Source organism: Setaria viridis, chromosome 1 (genome assembly GCF_005286985.2).
Source record: "Setaria viridis chromosome 1, Setaria_viridis_v4.0, whole genome shotgun sequence".
NCBI classification, from domain to species: domain Eukaryota; kingdom Viridiplantae; phylum Streptophyta; class Magnoliopsida; order Poales; family Poaceae; genus Setaria; species Setaria viridis.
The window spans coordinates 31,035,151-31,055,013 of NC_048263.2; the positions used below are offsets into that span (position 1 = coordinate 31,035,151).

The 19,863-nt window shown below is 49.0% G+C and overlaps 4 protein-coding genes and 2 non-coding genes across 7 annotated transcripts; all 6 read left to right on the forward strand.

The window, feature by feature from the left end:
• The first annotated feature begins 1,366 nt into the window (after nt 1-1,366).
• On the forward strand, nt 1,367-4,101 carry LOC117862427 (uncharacterized). 2 transcript variants are annotated; one of them, XM_034745915.2, is made up of 4 exons: nt 1,367-1,516; nt 1,592-1,792; nt 3,182-3,246; nt 3,730-4,101. In XM_034745915.2, exons 2-4 carry the CDS (start codon nt 1,645-1,647, stop codon nt 3,817-3,819), a joined length of 303 nt encoding a protein of 100 aa, XP_034601806.1. In that variant the 5' UTR covers nt 1,367-1,516; nt 1,592-1,644; the 3' UTR covers nt 3,820-4,101. The 2 variants fall into 2 exon arrangements, with proteins under 2 accessions (XP_034601806.1, XP_034601797.1); XM_034745906.2 differs by having other exon boundaries at nt 1,413-1,792.
• Nucleotides 4,102-6,988: 2,887 nt separating this feature from the next.
• Nucleotides 6,989-7,074, forward strand: LOC117841825 (small nucleolar RNA SNORD25). Its single transcript, XR_004637404.1, has one exon. It is a non-coding gene; the product is annotated as a small nucleolar RNA SNORD25 (small nucleolar RNA).
• A 60-nt stretch (nt 7,075-7,134) lies between these two features.
• Nucleotides 7,135-7,278, forward strand: LOC117841805 (small nucleolar RNA snoR136). The gene has a single exon (XR_004637387.1). It is a non-coding gene; the product is annotated as a small nucleolar RNA snoR136 (small nucleolar RNA).
• Nucleotides 7,279-8,448: 1,170 nt separating this feature from the next.
• LOC117848602 (glutaredoxin-C4, chloroplastic) lies at nt 8,449-10,634 on the forward strand. The gene is made up of 4 exons (XM_034730104.2): nt 8,449-8,732; nt 9,218-9,306; nt 10,024-10,122; nt 10,317-10,634. The coding sequence occupies exons 1-4, from the start codon at nt 8,677-8,679 to the stop codon at nt 10,418-10,420; spliced, it is 348 nt and encodes a 115-aa protein (XP_034585995.1). The 5' UTR covers nt 8,449-8,676; the 3' UTR covers nt 10,421-10,634.
• Nucleotides 10,635-14,588: 3,954 nt separating this feature from the next.
• LOC117862454 (two-component response regulator-like PRR1) lies at nt 14,589-17,676 on the forward strand. Its single transcript, XM_034745938.2, has 6 exons — nt 14,589-15,264; nt 15,464-15,625; nt 15,711-15,844; nt 15,969-16,136; nt 16,327-16,408; nt 16,520-17,676. The coding sequence occupies exons 1-6, from the start codon at nt 15,105-15,107 to the stop codon at nt 17,368-17,370; spliced, it is 1,557 nt and encodes a 518-aa protein (XP_034601829.1). The 5' UTR covers nt 14,589-15,104; the 3' UTR covers nt 17,371-17,676.
• A 136-nt stretch (nt 17,677-17,812) lies between these two features.
• On the forward strand, nt 17,813-19,860 carry LOC117862465 (purple acid phosphatase 2). The gene is made up of 2 exons (XM_034745947.2): nt 17,813-18,649; nt 18,755-19,860. The coding sequence occupies exons 1-2, from the start codon at nt 18,160-18,162 to the stop codon at nt 19,642-19,644; spliced, it is 1,380 nt and encodes a 459-aa protein (XP_034601838.1). The 5' UTR covers nt 17,813-18,159; the 3' UTR covers nt 19,645-19,860.
• The last annotated feature ends 3 nt before the right edge of the window (nt 19,861-19,863 follow it).

Sequence of the window (19,863 nt, forward strand, 5' to 3'; positions counted from 1 at the left end):
GCTCTGGTCTTGCAGAATGCAGATATACTGGCAACTTTGATCATTCGTTCAGAGAGAGCTATAATTAAATCTGCATGAGCTAATTAGTTTATCCTAAACAAGTAAACATAGTATAATTAAGGACGAAGAGATTAAGTAACAATAAATTTTTCCAGTTTGTCTATGAACTTTTGTTGATTTGGGGAGGAGTGGGTGGAAGGAATGGAGAGGTTTGAGCCCACCGAATCTACTTTATCAACTTCTTCACCCGGTCGGAAGGAGAATAATTCTGCCACCGGTCTCCATAACCCTAATGGAGCTTTTTAATTTACTCGCGAAAATTATTTTTCCACCTAAAAAACGTGGTTTGTCCCACTCTCCTTTATGGATATCTTCTCCCCTCCTCGTTGATTTCCCCCCTTAATTATTTGATTTTTTTACTCGTGGAGTAATTTTTACCTCATGTTCTATGTGTGCAAAAATAGTGTTCCACCAGTAAAAAAACCATGCCATTAGGGATAAAGGGTGAGTGCCAGTATTGCTAATCTCTACCAAGGTGGAGCATAAGAAGACCTCTGCGAACCTTACTAACGCATTATGTTGTTCTTTGGCAAAATTGGCCTAAATTACTTGGAATAATTTTCAACTATGACCCTTTTAGCTACATGTGTTTCTTATGTCAATTTTGGAAATAAATTCTTGTGGTACACATTGACGCATTCACGGTAATATATTACTTTTTTACAATTAACACACTTAAAAGGATGCTCGAAATCTGACAAGTGATCGACATGTATGGGTGCAATATTTCACCCCCAAGATGTTTGCGAGGGCAGGTGATGGGCCTGTTCGCTTCAGCTTATAAGTCGGCTGAAAAGCTAGAACGACTGATTTGTTGTGAGAGAAAAATAGTATTTGGTGGCTGATAAGCCGGCTGAATAAGCTGACGCGAACAGGCTCGCGCGTGTTTCTTTGCTCCACCTGCACCTCACGCAACCCGTTACCATCCCTTTACCAAGTTAATTATCTTCAAATGATCAGATCAGTTACTAGCATGTTTTGATTTGCTAGGATGCGTTAGCACTAGTACCAGCTTCAGGTGTGCACAGTCCTTGCCTCCTTAGCAGCCATCTTCCCTCCGCCACTAAAAATACATGGATATGATGAAAATTGAGCTAGTAAGTTGTGCAAACTTTACCTTCCACCTTTTACAAACTTATTAAATGAAACATGATGATCCAATTCTTCAAAGTTCGAACTCTCGAAACAAAAGGCGCTAGTTTCAAAATGCACTCGTCTTTCCAGTGGTTCTTCAAAAAAAAAAATCATAGTCCATCGTGCGCCGCTAGCAGCCTTTCAGTTTTCAGAGCTCCAGAGTTCTCTCATTCGGCCTTCGAAGTTCGAACAGAGAATGGGCTGAACCAAACAAAGTGGTGGGCCAGCCCAAACACAGCCCACACTCTCCAGCTTCCAAGTCCAAACCCTACCACCGCCGCATCGCCGCCTCCGCCTCCGATCCCCCTTCACCGCTCGTCCCGTACGCTCCGGCCACCCTCGCCTCCGGCGACCGCCATTCCCGCAATCATTTTCTTTTTGCTTCTGCGGTGTGCAGGAACGAGCGGGAGGAAAAAGAAGCCACTTGGCTGGTACAGGCAGCGCTGAAGGATGCCGCTGGGGCTCATACTGAGTTCGCTCGGGCGGTCGATGCGGCGGAAGCGGATTTCTTCGCTAGACATCCTCTCCTCCAAACGTGCGCCCCGGGATTACTACAAGGGCAAGAACTGCAAGCCCACGGGGTTCCACACCCGCAAAGGTAACAGTACAATCAATCGGTTGTGACTTGGGGTCTAGCTTTTCCAGTTCATGGTCGCCCTCGCTCTGCAATTTATGTTTCTCAGTAGTTTACAAAATGGTAATGATTGCGGCAGTGGAATGTGAATTTTTTTAGGATTTGGAACTAAACTAACCGTAGATGAAACTTGGAATGGTAGCTGATTCCAAACTGTTTACCCTGTTTCTGTTTGGATGTATTGAGGTATTCATCACTGCATATCGAGCATGAAGAGTTTTATGAGACTAACTAAATGTTCCTAGCTTAGGATACCATGGAATTTTATGAGTAGTGAACACTATGCATTTCTTTTTTTTTAAGAAAACAAGCTTGGGTTTAAGTGGTCAACTCCTTTGGTAGGCTCGGATGAAATTTTTTACTGTGAATTTATCAGGTAAATATTTGCATGCATCACCCTATGTTGTATACAATAAGGCTAATGGACACAGAGTGTCTTTAGTACTATTGCGTACTGCTTGAAAAACGGCATAGAGAATAGTGAGTAATGTGGCGTAGAATTCAACAATTTCATATCATGATAATATTGGGACAGCCTTACCACTCTGAGAAATAGAACAGCAACAATTCATCCATATGAGTAGATTCTGAATTATGAATGCAACGGAAGAAACTTTGAGGTTTGAACCATGGACACTTATTAGCTGATGTGGCACCACACTATTTTTTGAAAAACCAGCAGGAGCACTGCTCATTCATTTAAGAAGGAAAGCAAGCATTGTTTTAAATAGTTTGTATCACATAAAAGGAAGGAAAACTCGAAACACATCAGAGCACACAGAACTCATTCGATCCATGGATCACCGCAGGTCATCTTCCGTTTGATGTGGCACTGCACTAGATTTTAAGACTTAGAACTACATATTGATGTAAGCTGAAACTTTGTTTTAATCAAGCGAGTTATGTGTATACGATCTTATTGTGAGAGGTGGAGTGAACAAAGTTGTGCTCTGGTTATCTTTTTTTTTTGTTTATTAATCTTACGTTTTTATTAGTCCATTCTTCCTCCAGAAGTACAGGTTGGCTCTTTGCGATAGCGTTTAACGGGCAATGCTTGTCTAAGCCTTGAATGGTGTATAAATTCTTATCTATGGCAGTGCAGTTTGATTTTGTGTTAAATGTATAGTCCTGTCATCGGGCTCTTTTTCTGACTGCAATCTTGATTTTACTTGATTCGGTCAACATCCCCATTCGCTTTAATGCTATTGCATGATAATCCATATGTTTGTATAAAACATGTTGCAAAACTCTTAGTTCCTATCCTTCCTATCTCTTTGATGAGATTTAAACTTTTAGACTTGTAGTTGTATATGTTTTTGTACATCTGTTAAAAAAGTCTGTGTGCTTTTGCAGGTGGATATGTGATTGTTGATGAAAAGTTGCCAAGATTTGTAGTCCCCGATTTGACTGATTTCAAGGTAATGAGCAGTTTTTTCCCCCCCACAGTTCATGGACTTGATTTGCATGCTCTGGCTAGATATCAAGTGTCAAATTGTGCTCTTCACTCCATTCATTGTATGATGAAATTTTATGGAACGAAGAAACATATGGAAATAATAAAGTAGTTGAAAACTAAAGAAACAAAAAAAAATAGTGTGCACACAAGAAAAACTCAGCACAAGCACAAAATATAGATTTCCAAGTTTATGCTTATTGATGTTTTCTGTTAATTAGTTAAGTATTTGGAGATGCCTTCCATGTCTTAATTTATTGAGAATTTGAGATACAGTTACTTGAATGTTCAGAAATACAGTACCATTGCAAAAGCGACTTAACCATTGTTGCAAAGGTAGAGGACCTGTAGTACGTCTAGTATCATTTGACCTAGAAGTGGTAACCATTTCCTTCATCTACTCACTTATGAGTTTTGAGTAACAAATTTGCCATATAAATTACTGCAGTTGAAGCCATATGTGTCACAATGCGCCAGGGACCTCACGGCGTCCACGACATCCTCGACTACAGCTGAATCTTCTGAAAACAAGAGTTGATCTTACGCATCTGCTTTAGTGAATGCTTACGTTTTATAAGAATGCTCTCAAGAGTTTATGTTTTCGTGGAGAGTGCCGATGTTCGGAGCTTAGCATCAGGCCATCAGCAGCCTAGCTACATGTGGACTGTTCAGATAGCTTTCTTGTAATGACAAACTTCATGCCGCAGCATAAATCGTGTCGACTTTCTTGTCCTCACATGTACCCATGCACAATTGTCGCTGTTTCTTCCTGTAAATTTGATTTTCATTTCGAAGTAAAGATTGAAGCTATGTTGCACCCCGTTGAGGATAGAAAGCAGGCAGCGGACTCGATTTTTTTTTGTCCTTTTCAGGTCCATCGGTGTGAATGTTAACTACACGGATGCGTATACAAAATTAACGTAGAGAGACATATACTGCGTGCGTCTCTATCCATCGTGTCAGAAAATTCACGTCAGTAGTACAGTAGTTATTCCTGAAGCTGTTTTTTAAGAACCTGTTTGGGATCCGCTCCAAGTTTAGCAGCTCTCCTAATTCATCTTGCCAAACACCTACAACTCTATACTAAGGGGGTGTTTGGATACGAGCTACTAAACTTTAGGAGTGTCACATCGAATGTTCGGATGCTAATTAGAAGGACTAAACATGAGCTAATTATAAAACTAATTGCAGAACCCCTATACTAATTTGCGAGACGAATCTATTAAGCCTAATTAATTCATCATTAATAAATGGTTACTGTAGCATCACATTGTCAAATCATGGACTAATTAGGCTTAATAGATTCGTCTCACGAATTAGACTCCATCTGTGCAATTGATTTTGTAATTAGACTTTATTTAATACTTCTAATTAATATTCAAACATCCGATGTGACAGGTACTAAAGTTTAGGATGGTGTTGCCAAACACCCCCTAATTCTAGGAAAAAGTTGGATCTGGGAGCAACTTCAAGGTTTTTCTGAAGCTCCTTTATGCTCCCAAAAAACTAATTTCACACCTTCTCTTGAAGTTGGGTGGAAATTACGCACCAATACCCTGTTTAATCACGTGCCGCTTGAGGGAAAAAAAACCAACGCCTCCCTCGCGATCTCCTGTTCCGCCGCCGCTCCCTCCCTCGTGATCTCCTGTTCCGCCGCTGCCCCCTCTCCCTCGCAACGCCTCATCCGCGCTCAGGCCCCTGTGCGCGCGCACCATGCCGGCGTCCCAGTCGTCCTCCCGCACCTCCACCACCCGCCCGCCCGGTCGCGCTACTCGCTGGTACGAACGCCTCTCGTCGACGCGCCGTCCAATGTCTCGCTATTTCCGTCGATGTTTGCTTGCTCGACGCCGACAGCAGCGGTGGCGAGGAGTGGTGCACTAACTCACGTGCTCGCCGCTGTCGTGCTACTTATCCGACGACCCGCCGCAGCCGCCGCGCATTGCCGTGCCGACCTCGTGCCAGTTCCCGGACTACGACTAGTGCGCGCTGGAGAAGGTGCGGTCAATGACGACGCAGACCACGCCACGGTATGTGCATGTGCACGCGCCGGCCACCACGCCCAAGTCCGTGGCGGGCTACTCGCCGTCGCTCAACGGCTGCCGGAACTACATGTCGAGCACGCAGGCTTCGGAGGCGAAGGTGTGGTCGCAGAGCGCGCCGAAGCAGTGGCCAGAGCTCGCCTGTGGCGGCGGCGCTCGGAAGCGGGTGCCGCTGAGTGAGGTGGTGGTGGTGGAGTCACCCCGCGTGAGCTGAGCGGCGTCGGCATGCAGTGCAGGTGCGGCGGCCGCGCGCACGAGGCCTTCAGCTTCAAGTCCGCCGTCATCGGCCGCATCGACCGCACGCTGGATATTTGAATACTAATTAGAAGTATTAAATATAGTCTAATTACAAAACTAATTGTACAGATAGAATCTAATTCATGAGACGAATCTATCAAGTCTAATTAGTCCATGATTTGACAATGGGGTGCTACAGTAACCAGTTGCTAATGATGGATTAATTAGGCTTAATAGATTTGTCTCGCGAATTAGTATAGGGGTTCTGCAGTTAGTTTTATAATTAGCTCATGTTTAGTCCTCCTAATTAACGCTTGAACATCCGATGCGATACTCCTATAACTCGTATCCAAACACCCCCGTAGTGATGGCTCCTCTCCATTGGGAATGCCAGCTAGACGACGAGAGCTTCGGGGGAGTAATTAGCAATAAGAATGTGTTTTCCTGTGCTCTTTTGCTGTTGTGTTTTGCAATGTGATCAATCATGCGACGTGTGTTACTTCCCTTTCTTTTTCTTTTTTGTGTTTATTTGCGGCAAATAAGTGTAGGAGTAAAATTAGATTCATACTGCACTTGCCATGTAAATTCTTGCCCCTATTATTGTACTGTAGCGACGGGTACGCAGGTAAGCGGCGCGGAAAAAACCATCCAAAGGTAAGAGTGGCTGTTCCCACTGGTTCCTACAATTTCTAGAGCTGAATTTGCATCTGTTAGTCAAAACAGGTATATAACTCTCTATTTTCTTGAAGTTAGCTGAGTGAATCTAAAAAGGTGGCGTTAGTGGAGTGGAGCTGTTTTTTTTTGAGCGGGCAGTCCAAAGGCCATTAGTTTTTACGGAGAAGCTAGCATTTTCGGAGTATATATAGAGGCAGTATAAAGAAAAAAACTGAACGCAAAGAAAGAACACCAAATTTGCTTAGGAGGCCCACCGGACGAACCAGAGAGCCCATTATCAGCCCGTTAGGGTTTTGAGACCGAACCCACAAGCCGCCGGGCAATCACCAGCGGCGACTATAAATTGCCCTCCCTTCCTCCACAGGTTAAACACCGCCGCCGCTTCCTCCGTCTTCGCTGGTATCGTCTTCGTCTCGCGGATTAGAATAGATTTGGTTCTTTGCTCTGCGTTTTGATTTGATTTCCCTTCAAAATTGCGGCTCCCTTGTGCTTCGTCATCTGGTCTCTGGGATGATCGGTCTCGTACCAATCGGTTCCCAGTAGACTCGTTCCCTTGAAGCAACATCACCCTGTTGTATCCTGAGCTCGCCTTCGTAATGTGCCCTCGGATCTTTTTGGCGCCGCTGGGTACGCTGCGACTCTTACATACATGAATTACCGCCGCATCCCACCATCGATCTGGTAGTTCTTCCCTTTTAAAGTTTAATCTGATGTGCGATTTGTTTTGTGAAAGCATTTTTTGTTTTTATTCTTGCTGGCAACGGTGATGAGTCCTACAGACCTGTAATGACTCCTGCGGAGATGATCGCATGGTCAAAGAACATCTAAGGGACTGAGTTGTCTCAGCAGCTTATCAATCCATCTATAGTCTTGTTTAGTAGTGTTTTGGTCTAGCAGATCTTGTGTCTGGCTTCCCTTGATTTCGTTGTGCCTGTGAGCCCGTATGGTTCGTGGGCAGTGCCAAGAATGTGAAGCAACAGCGACTGTTCCTCTCGCTATCCGGCGCGGATCTTTTTGATGCGATTGGACGTCGAGGAACTACAATTTTCATTGTTTTGCTCAGTCTTTTGAATTTGCAATTTAGTTGGCAAATTTTTTACTTTTGTGGTTTGTCTGACGAAGTTCAGTGGACGAATACATCGGAAAAGAACACAGATTCAATCTGAATAGAGCAGCATACAAACCGTAAGGTCACCCCATTGCTATGAAACTGGTTGTTGTCTATAATAATAACTAGATTAATATCTGTCAGCGCAGTATTGGGCAAAATGATATCATTTTTTTTGAGGGCAGACAAAATGATATCATTAGTAAGACGCTCAGCAATGCAACCTCAGGTTCTGCGCGTGGAATAGACCAGCTGATCTTAGCCCAATGTCAGAGCTCGACCTGGATTGGCCCACTCGTGTATTCAACCAATGGGCTAACCTGGACTTCTTGAAATTGATGGATTGCACAAATGGACCTATCTGGACTTATTGAAATAGATGGGCCAATACGGGCTTTATATACACTTGATGGACCTCCCTTCGCCGGCCTGGCCCAAACGTTTTCTCCTCTAGCCGTTCAAACGCACCGCAAGTCGCCGTACGACTGAAAAACGAACGCATGGCGGACGGAATTCCGCGTCAAAAAAACTGGCTTGCTTTTATGATCGCTTGCCCAAGTGGTGGCGTTTGGGCGTGCCGAAATCGCAGCTGCGACCGGCCGAAGTATTCGAAGGCTGAAGTAGCCTGGTCCTGCAGGAGCTGTCCGATTTGGAAGGCGCATATGAGACCGGCGGCGGGGTGGGCCTCCGGCTCCACGAAGGCCACGCGAGACGCCGGGCGAGGGGACTCGAACGGCGTCGGGCGTGCGGGAGGCGGCGGCGCTACGTCCCCGCGCGGATGGAGGGACGGGACGGTAGGCAACAGGGCGATGAGGAGATTTCTGCAGCATGGCTTGTGTGAGCCTGGCTCCGCTAGTACGCGGGCTGCTCGCGTTCTTCTGGAGCCAGGCTAAGGGGGGGTTGCTGCATAGCTGGAGCCTGGCTAAAGGCGTTAACCAGGTAACCAAAAATGGGTTGGGCGGCCTGCTGGAGCCTGGCTAGGAGTTATGCCAGGCAACCAAACACGCCCTCAGCCCTCCCACAAATGTCCACGCGCAGCTGACCGGCGCAAACGTCAGGTCGTGCGTGGGTGCGCTCCTGGCTTAACGTGCACGGCGAGGTCGTCGGGAGTCGACGCGGGCGGCGGCGGCGCCCAAGAAAACCATCTCGTTTTCGACTTTTCGTCCGTTCCCGCGACAAATCTGCACCGCCCGGTCGTATATAAACAGGACGGGCGGGGTCGGCTCCGAAATCACACGGCCGTCCAGTTTTCTGAAAATCACACGGCCAGACGTCCTCTTCCTCGCCCGCCCCAGCAACGAGCCAACGACCAACGGAAGAAACGAGCAAACCGCCCATGGCGCTCGAGAAGGCCAAGGAGATCGTCGCTTCCTCCCCCGTGGTCGTCTTCAGGTCTCTCCCCCATCTACGCTTTGTTTCTACTGCCCTTTACAGATCGAGCAAACTTTGGTCTGGATCCTAGAGTTGGAATCATACATAGGTGACCGTGTAGTCATCCCTTATCCGTGGTGGTGCTGTTTTTTTGCCTCCTTGCTAATTTGCAGTTTGCTCGGCTTGGTCTAGAACATAAGGTCATTTGTGGATTGTGATAGACATCAGGATTCATTCTTTTCTTCTTTTCTTTTACCGGTAATTTAACAATATGCTGCTGCACATGGTGTGTTTGTTCACTGTTCTTGTTCATGCCAACAAGTGGACAGCTAAAATATGATCACTCCCTTTGCTATCCATTAATAACATTTATGATGAAAGGGTGTGCATACATGTCAGGCAATTCTGTTGGTATGCTTACGGGTTAACAGAATTTATATTTTTGCTTCAACTTTCCTGAAGTCTTATTTTGATATTTCCTGATATTGTAATTTGGATGACCACAGCAAAACCTACTGTCCTTTCTGCACCCGAGTGAAACAATTGCTAGCACAGTTGGGGGCGAATTACAAGGCTGTTGAACTGGATGTGGAAAGTGAGTGTTTTGATTTTAGTGTACTTCTTTTATTCTGTATAGTTTGCAATTAGGCAGATAAATGTTCTGAAAATTTGAACCCGTTATCTCCTTTAGAATTACAAGGAACATAGTCTGATTCATAAACCTTAATAGTCAAGAAATTGAACCTATTAAAGAAGGTTAATTTTTACGATATTGACTAATGATGCTCCTAGAAACCAATCATATGTAGACTTATCAGCTCATCTATCAACTGAAAGATATTGTTACTTAAGTTTAACCAAGAGATGCAAATATTTTTTTTTTGGTCTGGTTCTTGTTAAATTTTACATATTGTTCACTGCAAAACACTTGTTTTGATCAAATTGCAGTCCTGAAAGTGGCTGGATACTACTGAGCATGTAATCATTGGGGCAATCAAATAAGAGCTTACTTAGTACTTCTGCAAACCATGTAGGAATCTGCCTAACGTTTTAGTGCCATTATCAGATTGATTTATCATAATAATACACTGTAAAAATTTGCTCCTTGAATGAAGAACAAAAATATGTTATGTTAACGAAATAGCATGATCAATTAGATCATTTAGCAACAACGCATATCATGTGTCTTTTTTTGACAGTGCAATTACATGAGCAATTTTAACATGTTTCAAGTACTCCTCGTAGATAACAAGATGCATGCATTCTATGAGAATCCTGTGCTGAACTATTACGTTTTTATCACTTTGCGAAGGTGATGGATCTGATTTGCAATCAGCTCTTGCTGAATGGACTGGGCAGAAAACTGTTCCAAATGTCTTCATTAAAGGGCAACATATCGGTGGCTGTGATGGTGAGTCGTTGCCTTCTGAAATCATGTTATTATCGTACTGATCCCAAGAAAACTATAAGTTGCATTCACTTTGTTGCTGTCTTACTGGCCAGTCAGATTTTTTTTTTGTGTGCACTGCGTTTTAAGCTGAATAGCATCTTGCTCATTTGCATCTGAAATTTGTCTTGACGGTGGTATTAACACTTCCTGAGCAGCTACCGTAGCAATGCACAACGGTGGGAAGCTGGTGCCTCTTCTGGCGGAGGCTGGAGCAATTGCCAGTGCCAGTGCCAAGGCCACTGCCACTCCGTCTTTGTAGACAGGTTCTACATTGTCATTCTGGTCGCTTGGTGGCTATATGCAATTGTTGCATACTAATGTGATTGTCGTATAATAAAGATGAATAAGGGGTTTCATCGACCTCAATTGCCTCTTGGCTTCGGTGTTGACTGTAAGTCTGTAATTGTAGCTTCAGGTGGCTATTAAGCCTCTTTGCAGATCTTCAGACACAAATAAATCATTTCTCCTGCTAACCGCATCTGTACGGCCCTGTACCTATCAGTAAATTTTTTTTCTTCTGTTCAAAGAAAACCTATCAGTAAAGTGGCGTCGATTAGGCGCTGCAAGTCTGCAACATCCCATTCAGTCACGATTTCAAACAGTAAGTTCAGGGGGTCACTATTACCATGTCACATAGAGCGTAAGAGACCCTAGCGCCAAGCATACAGTCGTCCCCCCAAAATTGAGCCTCCTTTGGCACGACTCATCGAGCGGCTTCTAGAGCGGTTTTTGATGAAGCCGTGCCAAACGCTAGAATGCAAAACGGCTCACCCGTGAAAGCCAACAGAAGCCTCGCAAAATGCGGTCTCTGCGTTCCTCCACCCGCCGGAAGCCAAAAATAGTGGCTTATTCCGGCTCCTCATCATCATTTCCATCCTTGTCCTCGGCGCTGGTGCAGGGCGGACGGAGATTGGTGGTGGCGGCAGAGGGAGCCGGGGCCGGCGGGGTGGCGGCGGAGGGGCGGAGGAGGAGGGCCGGGGTGGCGGCGGAGGGAGCCGGGGCCGACCGGGGGGGGGGGTGGCGGTGGAAGGGCGGAGGAGGAGGGTCAGGGTGGCGGATAAGGCCAGGATGGGAAGCGGGAGGGAGAGGCCGATCGGATAAGGAGAGAGGAGGGGAAAAGAAAGAAGGGGAGAAGGCAAGAGAAATAAAAAAAGGAAAGAAAAAAAAAGAAAAAGGAAGAGAAAAAAGAAAAAGAAAAGAGAAAAAAAATATTGGATATTTGATATCTTCTTTCCATTCTAAAAAGCTACATTCTAAAAAGCTAGGAGAAGCTATTTTCAAACGTTTTCGTACAAAATAAGCCAGAGCTAGAAAAAGCTACCTTTTCAGATGAGCTAGAGCCAGGGCTGTTTTTTCACGAGCCAAAGCCATGCCAAACGGGCCCTGAAAGTTCAAACAATCAGGTTTAAGATTCCCTGCGAGAATGTGACAGAGGGCCATGTTTTTGTGTAAACTGCAACCAGAGTGGGAGGCTGGAACCCGGACACTCTCTCTAAATAAAAAAAAGGAAAGCTAAACTATGCCTGGGCATTTTTTCCAGCTCCCCACACTCGAATTTTTGCTTCCCCCATCTCTCCCTTCTTCTCTAGCACCGGCGAGCCCCGACGAGCTCCGACGAGCTTTTAGGGTTCGGGGTTGGGGGCGTACCTGTCTCCGGCAGACCTAGAGGAAGCTCCGGGGTGGCAGGATAGCGGGCGGTGGTGGCGGTAGAGACGACAGCTAGGTGGGGTGGCGGGGGCACCGTTCGTCGCGGCAGCGGTGGACCTCGGCTGGGCGGTGGAGGGGTGGGGCGAGCACCGGCGACGAATTAGTGTGGGGGCAGTCGAGATGGCGGCGGGAGCCGCCGACAGGCAGGGCAGCGACAGAGGCAGGGGCAACCGGCGCCGGGGACCTCAACCAAGCGGCCAAATGGAGAAGGGGCAGGGAGGAGGGAGGGGCGGTGGAGGAAGGCGGGCCAGCGTCGGCAAGGCGGAGGGCAGCGGCGGTGGGATGGAGGGTGGCGGAGGTCGGGAGGACGACGGGCTGCACGAGTGGATGGATAAGAAAGGGTGGGGGAGGTAAAAGGATGTTGGGCCGAGCTATTCGTTTTAGATCTATCACAATCCACAAGTACACAGTAGATAGCCAAAAAAATGCATCATTGTTCAGTGTCATGATCATCGTTCGTCAGGAATTTATTTTTTTTAAAATAAGCAGGAGCACTGCTAATTTATTTATAAAATTCAAATTGATCTCTACTCTTAAGCATTTAAGGAAGCTAAGATACACTACGCAGATCTAGATTCCCATGAGCTCGGCGTCTCAGCCAGACGTCCTCCTGAATTTTGTGAAAAAGTTGCATTGGCCGGAGGGTTTGGCCTTGAAAGACTCGTTCGTTTCATATGTTCCATGTTGTGAGGGATATGATAGCTGCCTTATATCGTCTCTATCTTGTGCTGAACAACTGCAACGCTCTTGTGCACCATGCTTCCACTTCTTCATTGTCATTAGCTGGAATGGTGACCTTCAGGTGCTCACTAGCAGCCATACTTCCTTGGAGTAACTGCAATGCAGGCACATATGAACTGTTGTTTCCGATTTTTGATGCTGTTACATTGCCAATTTCTAGCCAGCAGTTTGTCAGGAATTTACAACTGCGCCTTTGATCGGACAACAGAGCGAGCCAAATGGCCCATTGCTGATTCTGCTGCTAGGGTTGCATCTCCACAGCCACCATTTGAGGGGGTGTTTGGGAGGAGGGGGCTAAACTTTAGCCCTGTCACATCGGATGTTCGGATACTAATTAGGAGGACTAAACATAAGCTAATTACAAAACTAATTTCAGAACTCCTAGGCTAAATCGCGAGACGAATCTATTAAGCCTAATTAGTCCATGATTGGACAATGTGGTGCTACAGTAACCGTTCACTAATGATGGATTAATTAGGCTTAATAGATTCGTCTCGCGATTTAGCCTAGAGGTTGTGTAATTAATTTTGTAATTAATCTATATTTAATATCTTTAATTAATGTCCAAACATTTAATGTGACGGTGCTATTTCCCGAACACCCCTCGTATCGTCAAACCGAGCAAAAGGCCGAACGCACGCACGATGGCAGACAGCCGAGGCGACGGTAGGCCAAACGAAACCATGCTCCTCCGTGACTACCACAACTATAAAGTTCATTAGCCCCAATTAAAATTCAGATCAATATTTTAACAAAACCTATTCAACATTTCAACAAATCAGATTCAACATTTTGTAGAAGTCAGATTCAACATTTTGTAGAAGTCAGGTCAACATCTAAAAATACTAGATTCAACATTTTAAAAATATAGATCAACATTTTGTAACAAAACATAACATTCTACATTTTTCACTATCTATTTCAACATTTAAACAAACAAGATTCAAACATTGTTCCAAATAAGAATCAACATTTTTTCCCCCTGTCTTCTTCCTCAAGTCCGGCGGGCAACCGGACGGCGCGGTGCCAGAGGGGCGGCGTCGCCCGCGGCCGACGGCGCGCCGCGCGCGGGGCCGGCAGCGGCGCGCGGGTCGGCTGTGCCCGCGGCCAGCGGCGCGCGTGGCCGGCAGGGAGCCGGTCAGTCCAGGGCGGCGGCGCCGGGCCAAGAGGCGGCGGCGTGCTGTGGCCCGTGGGAGAAGCTAGGGTTGAGGAGGAGTGGAGACACATCCAACGGCTGGTATTGCGTGCACGAATCTCAAATAATGGGAGTTGGATATGGATAAAACTTCCGGAAGCTTTCCCGACGAAAACAGCGTAGCCGGGCCGCCGGGGCCCGCCCGCGGCACGAGCCGCCACCACCGCCTGTCACTCTCTCCCACGATCGGAACGAAAGAAAGAGATCACAACCGAGCGTCAGCGTTCGCGGCCGCGGCGTGATCCGGAACAAGGGGCGGGGAGGCGGCCACCGTGGCCGCCCGCGCCGGCGCTCGTGGGGGGCAACGGTCGAAGGTGGCGGGCATGGGCGCGCCGGGAACGGGAGGGGATGAGCTCGAGGACGTGGCGCGCGCGGCCCACCACCCCGGCCGGCGCGGCCCGCCTCCGCCTCTCGTTTCGTAGCCCCGCCTGGCCCAGCTGGCCGGTCTGTCCCCCCGAGTCTCCGTTAACAAGGCCCAGCGACCAGAAGCGTGGCTCCACCAGGTGGGGCCGGCTCGGGCTAAAGATATTTCCGGGACGCCTCGCCCGCCGACACGTAGCCCAAAAAGCGAAGCGTTTAACGGAGGAGCCAGAGCTAGATATTTTTGCCCGGTCAGCCTCACCCGCTGCCCGGCTGGGCCCCATAGCCGCGCCCGGACGGCACCTGCTCGCCCGCGCCTCGCGCGCGCGGGCGGCCGAGATCGCGCGGCCGGCACGCCCGAGCGCGCCGAGCCGTCGCCTCCTCGCCTCGTGTTTTATTTTACTCCGCGGCCGCGGCGCCGTGCGGCTGGCTGGCTGGCTTCTCCTTCCCCCCTTCCGCGCCGAGCGAGGCAGGCTGCTGCTGTGGCTGCGTGCCCCACCGCACTCACCGAGGGAAAGCGAAAAAAAGCGAGGAAAATATCCTGCTTCCAGCGCAGCACCCCGCAGCAGCAGAGGAGGAGAGAGCGGACGCCATCGCCAGTCGCCACCGCCGGTGCCGCCCCTGAATAGATTAGGCGCGGATAATGGTGGGGGCCCGACCGCGACGGGCCGAGGAGCGCGCCGCCGCCGGTGGCGACCCCAGCCGCTGCTGATTGCTGTACTCGCCTACCATCATCGGTGGTGGTGGTAGCTCGCCAGGCGCCGGATTGATTGGGGGGACGATGCTGCCGGCCTCGGGGACGGAGGAGGAGGCGCCCGCAGATCCAGCGACAGTCCACGTCTCCGGCTCCGGCCGGTGCTGAATCGGACGCTTCGGGTTGGTGTCGCGCGCTTGGTGGAGGAGCGCGTGGTTGGTGCGTGGGGGGTTTGACGGTTTGGGTATGGTGGGCGGCGGCGAGGGGGATCGCGTTGGCGGCGGCGCCGGGGTGGGGGGAGGGCAGCAGTTCGTGGACCGGAGCAAGGTCAGGATCCTGCTTTGCGACGGCGACGCCACCAGCTCGCGGGAGGTGCTGCGGCTCCTCTGCAACTGCTCGTACCAAGGTTAGTCAAACCTCTTCAATTTCAACCGTACCTGGTTTCCCGGATTAGGATTTTGTTTTGCTTATCGCTGTGAGCTTAATCATTAGTTGTAGTATATAGTACTAATATGTTCGCTTCTAATCATGGAATCTGTTACGCGTCATGTGTGCTTACTGTTGTGCTGGTGCTGATGCTGATGCTGGTGAACTTTATGTTTCAGTAACTTGCGCCAAGTCTCCGCGGCAGGTGATCAATATTCTCAACTACGAGGGCGGCGAGATAGACATCATCCTGGCTGAGGTCGATCTGCCGGTCACAAAGTGCTTCAAGATGCTCAAGTACATTGCCAGGAACAAGGACCTGCGCCACATCCCCATCATCAGTAAGCTGCCTTCCTGCTCTGTGTCTTCTACCGATTCCCATGACGTGCTTGTAGTGATCGTCCTCCTGTTGATGGAGCTATGCAGTGATGTCCAACAGAGACGAGGTCTCCGTTGTTGTCAAGTGCTTGCGGCTTGGGGCAGCAGAGTACCTGGTGAAGCCGCTGCGCACAAATGAGCTGCTGAACCTATGGACCCATGTGTGGCGGCGGCGACGGATGGTAAAGGCCACTATGCTGATTCACCTTAGCCTCTGTGTTAAAAGCATGCTCTAAGCTGAGATGCTTGTGGGTGTTGCTGTACCTGTATGAATTGTTCTTTAAAACTGGGTACTGGTGTTGGCAGCTTGGTTTGCCCGAGAAGAACTTCTTCAATGACAACTTCGAGTTGGTGCTCTCAGAACCTAGTGACGCCAATACCAATAGCACCACCCTCCTCTCAGATGAGACAGATGATAGGCCAAAAGAAAACATGAATCAAGAAACGGGCACCTCAAATCAACGCGAACACGAGGTAACATTAGGAAGTTTGTCGCATTCCAGATATTCTTTTTGCTGTTTTAGTAGGTTTCCATTTTTCTGCTTTGATGAGTTGCCACAAAGATGTGCCCGGTTTCCTTGTATGTTGTATGATGACGGCATGCTAACATGTATGCATTCAGATACTTGTTTAAGCTCTGTTCCATTTCTTGGCGTGTTTCCAGTCTAATCCTTCTGTTGCTGAGCCTGAGCAAAGAGGCAAAATGGAGGGTGTGCCAGGTTCTGTTGTAGATGCCGATCAAGCATGTAAGATATTTCAGTCCGACCTGTCTTTTCCTGTAATAATTGGTCTTCCTTTTTCATTTTTAATCACTCCTACTTCTAATCTGTTTCCTGTTTGATTCTTTTAATTGCCAGCATCACCAGGAATAATGTTTTCACGCCCCATAAAAACTAACCTGAGGGTTGGCGAATCGTCTGCGTTTCTAGCATATGTTAAGTCAAGCACCCCAGCCACCAGCTCATTTGATAGTGAATTACAAAGAGGTGGCAGTCGGTTAGATTCTTTGGATAACCAGGGTAATTGCTCTAGCGCAACTGACAGAAGTGACACTGGTACTGATGTAAATATTCGGGATAAAGAAGGCTTTGAGATGCCTGTACAGTACCCTATGGTATGCTTTTCTTCCTCTAACACACATATGGAGCGAAGCAATGAAGGCCAAAATGATACTTCAGGAACTCCGCCTATGTACCAGTACCCATTTTATTATCCAGGGATGGTAGAGCACAGCATAGCACTTTCTTCGGCGCAAAATTTTCAAGAAAACATAAACAATGCTCAAGCATATACACCACCAACAATGATCCCACAGTACAATGTTTATCCCCAATGCCATGCTGTACCTATGATGTCATCATTTCAGTTTAATCCTGCTGGTATGGTTATGCACTCAAGTCATATACCGACACAAAACATGTGGTCATCAGTGTCAAGCACCCCAGTGCCTGAGGAAACATGCAGTCGCTCTGAAAGGAGGGCCGCAGCACTTGCCAAGTTCAGGCAGAAAAGGAAAGAACGCTGTTTTGACAAGAAAGTGAGGTATGTAAATCGGAAGAAACTTGCTGAAACAAGGCCAAGGGTACGAGGGCAGTTTGTTAGGCAGGCAAGCAATACCGATGTTATCAGCACTGGAGATGATATCTCCGAAGATGAAGATGATGATCCATCATCCAGGGAGGTAGAGATTATTTCTTCTCCAGAGTAGTGGTGGAAAGGTCCTCTATGTGAAAAGATAGAGTGCAGATGATTACTGCTCGCTTTGTTACAACTCAGTAGACCTAGGCAATACATTCTTCTACTGGGAAAGGCAATACAACCTTCCGCTCACACAGTATACCCTTTTTGTCCCTGAAAAACATGTTACATGTGGCAATACCACCATTGTTACTCTGGACATTTTGGAGAATCATCTTTTGATAGTTTTGTTGTAGTTATGCTAATTAGTGACGCACAGACCAGTGTAAGTCAATATAATCTTATTGCAGACCGATATCTGCTTTTTTGAGGTAAACAGGGCTATTGTCGTACATACTGCATATTCTAAGTTGATTCCACATTTCGGTTTCCCAGTCCATGTGCAGTTTAGATGAATTAGCCATGATAGAAATTGTATTATGTACTTGGGCTGAGCCTGTCTTCCCCAGTCCCTCTCGGCTCTCGCACAAAGCACAATCTGGATTCTGGAGTGACCTGTGTCTATGATACAGGAAAATATCGTGATTGAGTGGGGCCAGAGGAGCTGGGTCGACCTGTTCCAGAGGGGCCACCTGCCGGCGCGGATAAACGGAGTTTCTGTTGCGGAATGCCGCATCAGTCTGTTGAGAGGCGAGGGAAGAGCAACCAGTCAACCGCCACCGCCGCCGCCGCCGCCATCGGCCATCGGCCATCGCTACGTTCTATATAGATCGAGTCAGAGAGAATAGAACATCAGAGACAGAGAGACTATCAGTATCAGAGATATACGGAGGAAAGAGCCGGAGGAGATCTAGCCACGATGCCGATGGGGCGCGTTCTGGCCATGCTCCTGCTCCTCGCGGCGCGCGCGGGCGTCCCGTGCGCCACCGCCGGCGTCACGAGCCCGTACCGGAGGAGCCTGCAGATGCTCCCCGACATGCCGCTCGACGCCGACGTGTTCCGCCCGCCGCCGGGGTTCAACGCGCCGGAGCAGGTGCACATCACGCTGGGAGACCAGACGGGGCGCGCCATGATCGTGTCGTGGGTGACCCCCGAGCACGCCGGCAGCAACGTCGTGCGCTACGGGCTCTCCGCCCACCACCTCACGTTCACTGCCGAGGGCACCGTCCAGCGCTACACCTTCGGGCCGTCGTACAAGTCGGGGTACATCCACCACGCCACCCTCACGGACCTCGAGTACGGCACCAGGTACCTGTACCGCATCGGCTTCGGCTACGCCGTCAGGACCTTCTCCTTCAAGACGCCTCCCAAGCCTGGCCCCGATGTGCCCTTCAAGTTCGGCTTGATTGGTTGGTCAATAATGGATTCTATTCCTTGCATGCGTCGGGATGTAGTGCAATTTGCATCTGATCGATCGTTCACACTGCTCCATTGTATTGTGCTTTTATCTGCAGGTGATCTCGGGCAGACGTACCACTCGAACGACACGCTGACGCACTACGAGGCGTCCAACGCCGACGCGGTGCTCTTCATCGGCGACCTGTCGTACGCCGACAACTACCCGCAGCACGACAACAACCGGTGGGATTCGTGGGGCCGCTTCACCGAGAGGGTGGTGGCGTACCAGCCGTGGATCTGGACCACGGGGAACCACGAGCTCGACTTCGTCCCGGAGATCGGCGAGACGGAGCCCTTCAAGCCGTTCCGGAACCGGTACCCGACGCCGTTCGCGGCTTCCGGGAGCACGCAGCCGCACTGGTACTCGGTGAGGATGGCCTCGGCGCACGTCATCGTGCTGTCGTCCTACTCGGCGTACGGCAAGTACACGCCGCAGTGGGCGTGGCTCAAGGCGGAGCTGGCGCGCGTCGACCGCTCCGTGACGCCGTGGCTGGTCGTGTGCGTGCACTCGCCGTGGTACAACAGCAACGACTACCACTACATGGAGGGCGAGACGATGCGGGTGCAGTTCGAGCAGTGGCTCGTCGACGCCAGGGCCGACCTGGTGCTGGCCGGCCACGTGCACTCGTACGAGCGCACCCACCGCGTGTCCAACGTCGCCTACGACGTCGCCAACGGCAAGGCCACGCCCGTGCTCAACGGCTCGGCGCCGGCGTACGTGAACATCGGCGACGGCGGCAACATCGAGGGCCTCGCCGACAAGTTCCGGTGGCCGCAGCCGGACTACTCGGCGTTCCGGGAGGCGAGCTTCGGGCACGCCACGCTGGAGATCATGAACAGGACGCACGCCTTGTACCAGTGGCACCGCAACGACGACGGCGTCAAGGTCGTCGCCGACGAGGCGTGGTTCACCAACCGGCATTTCCTGCCCACCGACACCAACTAATATAATCGCTCTCGATCGATCCTAACCGGTGGTTTCATCGGCAAGGTTATAGGTACAGAAGAGTGTTGCAATGTATTTTTGGATTATTAGTCGGAGGAACTAGCTTATGAGATTAGAGAATCAGAGGTAGAGAGTTCTTAAAATTCGATGAACATTGCCCATTTCTTGTAGCCCTTGTTAATAATTAATAATCCATTGTTGGTAGAGTCTGCATAAGGC

Coding starts and splice junctions, on each gene's coding strand:
- LOC117848602 (XM_034730104.2), top strand. CDS start 8,677: ATGGCGCTCGAGAAGGCCAAGGAGATCGTCGCTTCCTCCCCCGTGGTC. Junction 9,307..10,023: donor TGTTGAACTGGATGTGGAAA/GTGAGTGTTTTG, acceptor CACTTTGCGAAG/GTGATGGATCTGATTTGCAA. Junction 10,123..10,316: donor ACATATCGGTGGCTGTGATG/GTGAGTCGTTGC, acceptor CTTCCTGAGCAG/CTACCGTAGCAATGCACAAC.
- LOC117862427 (XM_034745915.2), top strand. CDS start 1,645: ATGCCGCTGGGGCTCATACTGAGTTCGCTCGGGCGGTCGATGCGGCGG. Junction 1,793..3,181: donor GGGGTTCCACACCCGCAAAG/GTAACAGTACAA, acceptor GTGCTTTTGCAG/GTGGATATGTGATTGTTGAT. Junction 3,247..3,729: donor CCGATTTGACTGATTTCAAG/GTAATGAGCAGT, acceptor AAATTACTGCAG/TTGAAGCCATATGTGTCACA.
- LOC117862454 (XM_034745938.2), top strand. CDS start 15,105: ATGGTGGGCGGCGGCGAGGGGGATCGCGTTGGCGGCGGCGCCGGGGTG. Junction 15,626..15,710: donor GCGCCACATCCCCATCATCA/GTAAGCTGCCTT, acceptor GGAGCTATGCAG/TGATGTCCAACAGAGACGAG. Junction 16,137..16,326: donor CAAATCAACGCGAACACGAG/GTAACATTAGGA, acceptor GCGTGTTTCCAG/TCTAATCCTTCTGTTGCTGA.
- LOC117862465 (XM_034745947.2), top strand. CDS start 18,160: ATGCCGATGGGGCGCGTTCTGGCCATGCTCCTGCTCCTCGCGGCGCGC. Junction 18,650..18,754: donor CTTCAAGTTCGGCTTGATTG/GTTGGTCAATAA, acceptor TTTTATCTGCAG/GTGATCTCGGGCAGACGTAC.